Source organism: Amaranthus tricolor, chromosome 7, assembly GCF_026212465.1.
Source record: "Amaranthus tricolor cultivar Red isolate AtriRed21 chromosome 7, ASM2621246v1, whole genome shotgun sequence".
NCBI classification, from domain to species: Eukaryota; Viridiplantae; Streptophyta; class Magnoliopsida; order Caryophyllales; family Amaranthaceae; genus Amaranthus; species Amaranthus tricolor.
Genome location: NC_080053.1, coordinates 4,849,841 through 4,860,119, shown reverse-complemented (window position 1 = coordinate 4,860,119; position 10,279 = coordinate 4,849,841). Strand labels below are relative to the sequence as shown.

The 10,279-nt window shown below is 25.9% G+C and overlaps 1 protein-coding gene across 1 annotated transcript; it reads left to right on the top strand.

The window, feature by feature from the left end:
• Positions 1-1,430: 1,430 nt before the first annotated feature.
• On the top strand, positions 1,431-9,679 carry LOC130818889 (glutamate receptor 2.5-like). The gene is made up of 4 exons (XM_057685139.1): positions 1,431-2,187; positions 3,488-3,809; positions 6,888-7,303; positions 9,202-9,679. Exons 1-4 carry the CDS (start codon positions 1,804-1,806, stop codon positions 9,523-9,525), a joined length of 1,446 nt encoding a protein of 481 aa, XP_057541122.1. The 5' UTR covers positions 1,431-1,803; the 3' UTR covers positions 9,526-9,679.
• The last annotated feature ends 600 nt before the right edge of the window (positions 9,680-10,279 follow it).

Sequence of the window (10,279 nt, the reverse complement as noted above, 5' to 3'; positions counted from 1 at the left end):
ATATCATCCAATTCTCATATGAACAACAATCACTACTAAATATCTATAAATTATGGATCACAACGTAAATAAAGTGATACGCTAATTTTAAGTTCTCGCTATATTAATTAAATAATCAGATTTAGACCCTATTATTTTCATGTCAAATTGCTATATTGATTAAATTAATAAGTATTTTAACTAAATTTTACCCTAAAATCAAGTTAGTCCTATTCTCAAACTCTTGTTATATTGATTAGATTAACAAAGTCAATTTAAATCATGATTAATTTACTTAATTTTATTTACTAATCCACATTTTATAGACAATTTTAGAGCAATTTCAGTCCATAATCGAACTGGATCAATCTCTCTATCCTAAAAACTAATCTACTCACTAATCATGAAAATATATGAAAACTTCAAATAAAACCCTAAACAAGCTTCTAGGCATTAATTAAAATAGAAGGACAGAAAAATAAGAATCATAAAATACTATAAAAATGTTAAAACATTTCAAGTGTCATCCACTAAAGAAGCATGACAAATGTAATTATTTTAGTGAATAATAGTTGATTACATGATAATATTTACCTAATTTAGAATTTCATTATTTTAAAATTATAGCAATTCTATATAAGACATAGAATTTGATATATTTATGTGAATCAAAAAGTGATGTATTCAATAAATACTTTTAAAAAAATCAGTATTAAATTTTTGCTTTAAAAAAATCATGTATTCGATAACTTTTATCATGATAGTATATACTTGCATTATTCTTTACAGTTATATTTTTATATATTTCATACTCATAAATTCATATATTGCACGAGCTTTTATACTAGTGGCTAATAATGATAAAATGCAATTAAGAACAATAATTGGATACAAAAATTACAACTTAATTGAATCAAATCTAAAAACTAAGCAATTATATCTAATAATTGACATAAATTACTCTCTTTATATAGGTGTCACTTAGGAAGAAAAAACTAAATTAACCTAGATTAACCTAAAAATAATTAAAATAAATAAAAAGCCTAAATAAATATCGTGTCGAATACAATAAGGAGAAAAAGAGTATAAATGTCATTAATAAGCGCAAATAATTACACTTATCAAATGACTTTTGGATTTGTACACACTTTTTCTCTAATAAACATTTAATAGCTAATTACTAATATGTACCAAATTCCTTCATAAGTATAATAGCTAAAACTAGAGGTGTTCAATAAGGTGAGTCAAGGTACGTGTCACTTTTAAACGGGTCATCAACGGGTCGGGATGTAAAGGGTCATCAACCAATAACCATATACGAATATACCAATTATCAAACATATATAGCAAATATATGACATTTCTTACAATATTAATGGAATAGAGATATGGAGAGAATATAATGAAATAGAGACACTTTGAGGTTCCCAATTAAATAAGACATTAAAAGGAGTCATTACGAAAAAATCACGAGAGTAAGAATTAAAATTGAATTACATTAATAAAGTTGAGGACTAATTCTATTATTCGAAATAGCTTTTCCTCCAACTACACCAATATTTTATTGTATGTCTAGCTATTATGGTCAAGTGAGAGAAGACGGTCGTATATGTTACAGCGTATAAGTTGTATACTGCAAAAATTCTTGTCCCTACCTAGAAAATGTTGTCAATTTGTCATGGAAAAGTCTTTGTTAGTGAATTACGAGGAAGAATCCCAACTCTTGAAAAAATTAAGCATATATTTAATGAGCGGAAAAGCTATTGAAGCAACTGTCCTGGTATCCTTCCAATAGATCAGGAAACACCTACAAATTAAAATACAATGATGGTAATTTCCTATTTGTTAAAATTACTGATAATTTGGAAATTTAGGTTGGTTATGTCATCGGAAAACATGATACAACACCAAACAATAATAGCACCAACACCAACACCAACACCAACACCAATACCAACACCTACACCAACGAACGAGGGCGTTGTATTGAGAATGGCAGTTCCAGTGAGTCCCTTTAAAGAGTTTATTAATATTAGCTACAATAGAAGCTCCGGAGAAAAGTATTTGGATGGCTTTACAATTCAAGTCTTTCGTGAAATAATAAAAGGTTTAATCAACCCTCCAACTTTTGATCTTGTTCCTTATGCTAGAAAAGATGGAACTATTAATGTAAGCTATGATTCCATGGCTCAAGCAGTTGCTAATAAGGTTTGTTAAATACACTTAATTAACTCTCCTACTTTTTAATTCTTTCTCATTTTATCTAAATAAATTCATCAATATTAATTTTTGGCTTTTTAGTTAGTTTGCTTGAGTAACTAAAAATACTGGGTTTTTTTTCTTGGTTGTTAGACTACATAGTTGAACGGAAAAAGCGGGTAAATTTAGCTATTAACTGTCGGCTTTTGATTAAAGAAAAAGTGAACTAACACACCAAAAACTAATAAAAAAATAACTTAACTAGTAGTTTCATTTTTGACTTAAATTTTTTACCCTATATTATTGTTTTTTCTTTTTGACTACCAATAACCAAAAAAGCAATTAAAAAGTACTAATTTACAAGACGCTCTAATAGAGGCAAATTAAAGATATACGTACCATTCCCAACCACCACAAGTTTCCATTTAATTTTAGGCATTACTCATGAATTAATCTTAATTTAAATTTTATTTTTATTCAACAAGTTGTTTGGTTTGTCTCAACATAATTTTATTAATTTTAATTTTTTTATAGTTTTATTATTCTTAATTAAAGATATTAAGAATAAAATCTGTGCATTAAACATAGCGTAAAAGACAATTGATAGCATATTTATAGAGGGGAGAGAATATAATTTTTATGGTTTTAGGGTATACAGAGACTATTAGACTAGTAAAATCCTTAGCTTGATTGATGTATATTCATTAATTCTGAGAAGTTACATATGACGTTTGTTTTCTAAAATAAACTGAAAATAACATGGTCATTATTATTATAAGCATCAAGTTGTCTAGATATGAGTTTTCAACTTGTGAATACAGTTAATGACAACCGAGTAATGAAATGTACTTGGAAACTTTTAAAACGTTTTAGTGAAATGACCAATTAAATGTTACATACCCTTTGAATTTAGTAAAATAACATTTAAAAACTCTCACTTTCGATATACACAATGTATTTAATTTAAAGAGAGAGAAGAGTAAATACTGGAACTCTTCAACCTTTACCTATCTAGGTGAAAACGTTTAATGACAATTGAGTGATGATGAAATATACTTTGAGAGTTTTGGAACTTTTTCGTGCAATGAACCAATTAAACGTTAACATATACTTCTTTGTCCCCTTGAATTTAGTAAAACAACATTTGAAATGTAGATGATTAGTTATGTAACATATACTTTCTTTGTACTAATTAAAAGATTGTATAATCGGATTCATATATATATATATATATATATATATATATATATATATATATATATATATATATATATATATATATATATACACCTAATATATAATTTGGCAGGAATATGATGGAATAGTGGGAGATTTGACCATAAGATATGATCGGACACAGTGGGTTGATTTTACACTACCATACACAGAAACGGGTGTAACGATGATGATATCAACAAAGCAAGAAGTAAGGAAAAGCAGTGGAATCAGAGTAATACCTCTAATCAAGGCTTTGGTTTACACTGTATTTGGTGTTTGTTTTATGACTGCCATCATCTTTTGGTTGATTGAATTTCGAAATGATAAGAATAGACACTACTCCCACACTTCTTTAGGTTCCAATCCTAATCATCCAGTTGGATATCGTGTCAATCAGGACGAATATTGGAGAAGTAAGTCTCCGCTTCCTCTATTCTTAGCAACTTCTAATCTAAACATTTTTTTATATGTATAGCATCTCATTTTTCATGAATAAATGGCCAAACCAACTTAAATAGTTATAAATATTACACTTTATTATTGTGTGATTATTTGAACAAATTTAAACTAAACTAAAATATCCTTATAATTACCATATTCAATTTATTTTTTTTCATTTTATTAAATTTATACCAATACCATCTCATATAGTAAGTTATATAATAAAAATTAATAACCAATGAAATCATTTGAAAAAAAATAACAACCAATTAATTGCATAATTTTGCACTTTATAAACCAAATATAGCCAAACCATTTTAATTTTGAAAATAATTCCCCGACAGCCCACCTCCTCCAAAAAGCCTTTAAAATTGTTTCTATTCAAGATAAATTAGAAATTATTTAAGTCCATAATGGCGGTCTTGGAAGTTGGAATCTTCCATTTTCAAATTGCATTACTATTGGCCGTATTCATCCTATGCTCTTGGCCCAATCATTTGTAAATAATAAATGCATAATCAAGAGACAAAAAAACTTAAAAGTAGTATATTTAATGCATCTTAGTATAGAAACTCGTATAATGCATATGAATATGAAATATATAAAAATATAACTTTAAAAAATAATGCAAATATATATTTATAGTGAATAAATTTATCTAATACATGATTTTCTTAAAACAAAAATTATACTGATTATTTTAATTATTTATTGGATAAATCACTTTTTCAATAAATTAAATATATTAAATTTTAGGTTAGTTATATAGAATTGCTATAATAAATTCTACTCCATGCTGTACCTAATTTAGCTCTAATTTTAAAAATAATTAAATTCTAAATTAAGTAAATATTGTCATGTAATCAACTATCAACTATTATCCACTAAAATAATTACATTTGTCATACCTTCTTAGATGATGAGATTTGGAATTTTCCAATTTTTATAGTATTGTAATTGTATGTAATTAACTATTATCCATTAAAATAATTACATTTGTCATGGCTCCTTAGATGACGACACTTGAAATTTTCCAATTTTTATAGTATTGTATGATAGACAGTAGGCCACTACAAGAAAACTAAAAATATTGATTTATGGTATTCGACTTGAATCTAATCATTTTTATTGTCACATAAAATAATCACTCTATGGGTCCATTTGAGGGAAATACTCACAGGGTATTCGTGGGTTTGAGCTCACAAACACACGGAAAATAATTAGGCCTAACTATTGATTTATTGGCATTTTAACTTATGTCGAGTTGGTGTTTTAACATGTTAAGTTGCAAATCTATTAAAATTGGTATTTTAATATATTGAATTTGGTATTTCAACTTGTTTATGGTTGTGCATATTTTATGTTGCTTAAGTTGGCATTTTGACTTATTTAAATTGGTGTTTTAACATATTAAAATTGATAGTTTCACCTATTAAAGTTGATATTTTAACCTATTCGAGTTGGTGTTTTAACTATTAAAGTTGACATAGATATATATAGATGATAATGATTGAGATAATGGTTTATTTATAAAGAGAGAAGTAAAGCATGCAAACAATTTCAATGAATGACCATATCTCCTACATTAGTATATTTTTATCTTTTATTTTTTTAAATATTTTATTTATTGATTTTTGATATCATATTTTCTTCTATTTATGTGAATGATTTATTTATAAAATTAGTTTTTAATTGCTTTTCATTGTTATTATTTTGATTGATCAAATATGGATCTTTTTTTTTTTTTAATTTAGCAAATTTGTTCAAGTTGATTACAAGTCAAGAAAGGAGGTACTACTACTACTGCAAGAGATATGAGATATCCAATAAGTCTTAAAAAAATTTAGAACCCTTTTTATTTAAATTGGAGTCTTTTTGATATATTTTTAATTCTTATATTTTTTCTAATTAACTTAAATTATTGATATATTGGAGTATATGGGGCAAAAAAACATTTAGTTACAAAAAGACAATATATTTCAAACACTTTTTTTTTTCTTGCAATTAGGGCTGGCCTTGAGAATTGAGAGGCTTGGGGTAAAACATTTGTTATGGCCCCTAATTAATAAATATACTATTATAAACCCCTAAACTATTCAATATTAAAAGTATCGTTTTTCTAACTTTTATATGGGCCCGGGGCACATGCCCTTCATGCCCCCTAGGGTCGACACTAGATGTAACTATATACATATAAAAGGAGTGCCTTTATTTATCATAATTTTCTTTATTTAAATCTTTTTGGAATTGATTGTTGTGGCAAATTTTTTTAACTTTTACCATTATTTTATTTCTTGATACATATATTATATAATAAATATATTATTGTCTTATTTACATCAAATAATAATATATACATGTAAGAAAATATAAAGTATCACATATGTTTCATTCTTTGCAAATATTAAAATTGTATCACTTCTTAAAAATCTTAAATTTAAGCATTTTCTTAAAAATTGAAGTTTTTTCAATGTAAGTTAATTAATGATGAATAAAGGACATTTTAGACACTGAATTTCAAGTAACTACACCAACTATATTCAATTGATATTTTTGTATGGGTTTTATACTAAGTTTAAATTGTGTTAACTGTTTATTAAATAATTAAATTTAAATTATGGATATGAATTGCTTGGATTTGGTTTATTGGAGTGAATAATTAACGATGTACATTTTTTATTATTGATGGTTTATTGAGTTGATTTATTTGTTTGGTTGTTAAAAAATTGATTTCTTTATTCAAATTGAGTCGAAGTAAGTCGCGTTTAGAGATAGACGATATCTACAGAGAAGTAATAAAACTTGAGAAGGATTGACAATAACAATCGTAATATTGTTTCTAAATACTAAAATCTAAAATTTTATTTTTCTGATAAGAAAATAATGAGCAATATATAAAATTAGAATTCAATTATTTAATAATTACCTAACATAAATTTTAAAGTTTTAACCAATACGAATGATCAATCACCTAATGCGGTAATAAAGTGAGGTTAGTTTTTAAAAATAGAAATAATATTAATAATTAATATATTGGATGATTTGCATAGGGGAAACAATGCGAGCGATAACACAAACGAGGCTAGTGGTGGTAGTGTGCTTTCTAGTATTAGTGTTCATAACATCATGTTATGCGGCAAGCTTCACATCATTACTGACGACTCAGCGACCAAACACACCGATAAAAACACTAGATGATCTTATAAGACAGAGACAAAATGTAGGATTCATGGAAGGATCATTCATCCAACGGCTGCTGATAGAGAAAGGTTTTTCAGTAAATCAGATACGTTCATATTCTTCAGAAGTAGAAATGGTGGATATGTTGTCTAAAGGGAATGGAGCAGGAGGAGTTGTAGCTGTTATTGATGAAAGTCCATATCTTAAACTCTTTATATCCAAGAATTGCAATAAGGGTTATGCTCTTGTCCCTTCTTTCAATCTTCCTTCCGAAGGAATTGGCTTTGTATGTCATTCTCTCTCTCTCTCTCTCTCTTTAAAAAAAAAAAAAATCAACAGCACTTTAATTTAATTATAAATGTCAAAACATTTTGCTTTACCACTAATACAACCATTGTTAGATGACTTTTAAAGTGTCCTTATACAAATATTATATTAGGGAAAAAGTTAAAAGAAATCTACCCACACTAACATTTTCTTGAATTTAGTGGCATAATAAAAATGCCACTAATTTATATTTATACTCTAATAATTATTGATTTTATTTAAAGTTTTATTATAAAGTGATTTAGCGACACTTTATTTGTATTGGTCTTTAGTGGCATATATAATTGTTATTATAGTCTGTAGTGACATTTATTATGCTGCTACTAACGGGTTTAATAAATATCACTAAATTCACTATGTATATTATTAGAAATTTGATATAATGACATTTAAATTATTGCTAAATATATCTCATCAAAAGCAAATTATATTGTGTTGTTTGAAAAATTACATCAAAAGCAAATCCTTTATGACTAGGAGTATTTTTATTACTAGCAAGCATAATAGGTTTTTGATTTTTTTTAAAATTGACCGAGATCAAAACAAGCTTTAAATGAAAATCTAAATAACTCATAAAAAAAAATATTTTTCTCGGTCTGTACAAGTGTTGAGATAAAAAAATAAAAACCTATTAAAAATTAAAGTTGAATAAAAATTAAAATTAAGAAATCTTATAGAGCAAAAAAATATAAACCCTTTTACAACAAAAATGAGTCATTTGATAAAAAAAGGAGGCACATGTATATTTAGATAAAAAAAATACTGTCAATGAAACAAATTTGCTAAATTTTGTTAGCTATAATAATATTAATTTTTGATTAACTATGAATAACATTAATTTAGGAGGTATTTTCATAGTTTAATAATAACTTCAATTTAATTACTAGTATAAAAACTTGTGCGATGCATGAAGTTTTTAGTATAAAAGAGTATATAAGTATAAAGTTTAGATAAAGATGCAATAACAAATTATCTGTATAAAATACTTAGGAAATGAATAGAGAATTTTAAAATATATAGTATTTTTAATGAAAAAACTCAGTTAATATAAGTATTAATTAAAACTCTCATACTTTTTAGGCAAATATGAGTAATTTTTCAATAAAGTTATCATAATGATTCTTTGTCATTCTCAAAATAATTTTTTATTATCGTGTATCTTTTATTTATTGATGATTAAAAATTATGATCTTTTTTGAAACAACTTTAATAATTGGTAAATACTTATATTAAGGAATAAATTGATTTAATTTTGGTAAGAATTATCCTATATGGAAAAATATTATAATAATAACATGTAGACTTTTTCAGTCTTTTTATTAGATTGTAGGATGATTGGTTCAAATTTGTTTTTTAAACAAATAACTTGGTATAAACCAAAGTTGGTATTTAATATTATTCATAATTAATTAAATATTAGTATCATTAAAGTAAAATTAGTAAAATTTTGTATTATTTATGATAATTTTTCAAACACAAATAAATAGCATTGTTGAGATTCACTAAACTTTGTCATTACTCACCCGAACTGTATAAGTTACGGACCCATATTCAATTGGGAACCATAGGAATTGGGGTCCAAGAGCCATAATCATCCCTAATCACCACTTGTAATTTGGCACTAAACGACTTCCTCAATGGTGGTCTCCTTCCCCAGTCAATGAGGTAGGGACGGTTGTCTCATCAAGCACCCTTTACAAATCACTATCAGTACTCACCATTAATCAAAACTTAGCCCTCAATTAAAAATTAAAATTCAATGAAAAAATTAAATTTGTATCAATTAATTGATGGACGTGTTTTAAAATTTGGAATTTGAATATATACGTGTTTCTGATTAAAGAAAATGATGTATAGGCATTTCGAAAGGGATCAAAATGGCAAAGTGCTATATCAAACGGGATACTAAAATTGATGGACGCAGGTACATTGTTAAATATTCAGAGAAAAACCATAGGTGATCTGGAAACATGTCAATCGGCGTCAAATTATGATGATGTTGTTGATCCAAATGTGTTGGATTTGGATACATTGTGGATCATGATTGCCGGAGCCATTGGAGTAACCATTTTGGTCATCATTTTGTACATTATCTACTTTGGAACTACTTTTGATACTATTCGGAGAAGAATAGCTTATCCATGCTACTTTTTTCCTTATGACCAAGAAAGAAAGAATTAGCTTCATTCTACTAACTAATATAGTTTTTTGTTTACTATGTTACTACATTAGACTTCTTATTCACTATTATTTTCCTATTTGATTTTTGTATATTTGTCAATACCTATATTTAATCTTAATTGTATCTCTATAATTATTTATAATTAAATGTTATAAAATATTATATTAATAAAAGTTACATTGAGACAAATTAAACAAAATTTCACTTAACTATGTATCAACCTGTGAATTAAGATTAATATATAAACTAAGATTGATTGATGAATAATATGTATCACAAAATCAAATATGATAATAATAGTGATTAGGAAGAAATATTAACAAACGGAGTAACATCATACAATACTCTAAAAATGTAGGAAAATTCTAAGTGTCATCCTCTAACGAGACATCACAAATGGAAAAATATTTTTCAATTATAAATGAGTCAATGACATATTGATTAATTATTTATTTAGTAATAGTATGATTAAAATCATACAATCATACAATACTATAAAAATGTTGAAAAATTCTAAGTGTCATTCTCTAAGGAGGTATCAGAAATCATATAATACTATAAAAATGTTGAAAAATTCCAAGTGCCATCCTCAAAAGAGGTATCGGAAATGAAAAAATATCTTTAAATGATAAATGACAAAATGACATATTGATTAATTTTTTATATAGTTATAGTAAAATCAAAATCGTAATTAAATAAATTGAAATATATAACAATAATTAATTGAAACATATAACAATAATCATACATCAT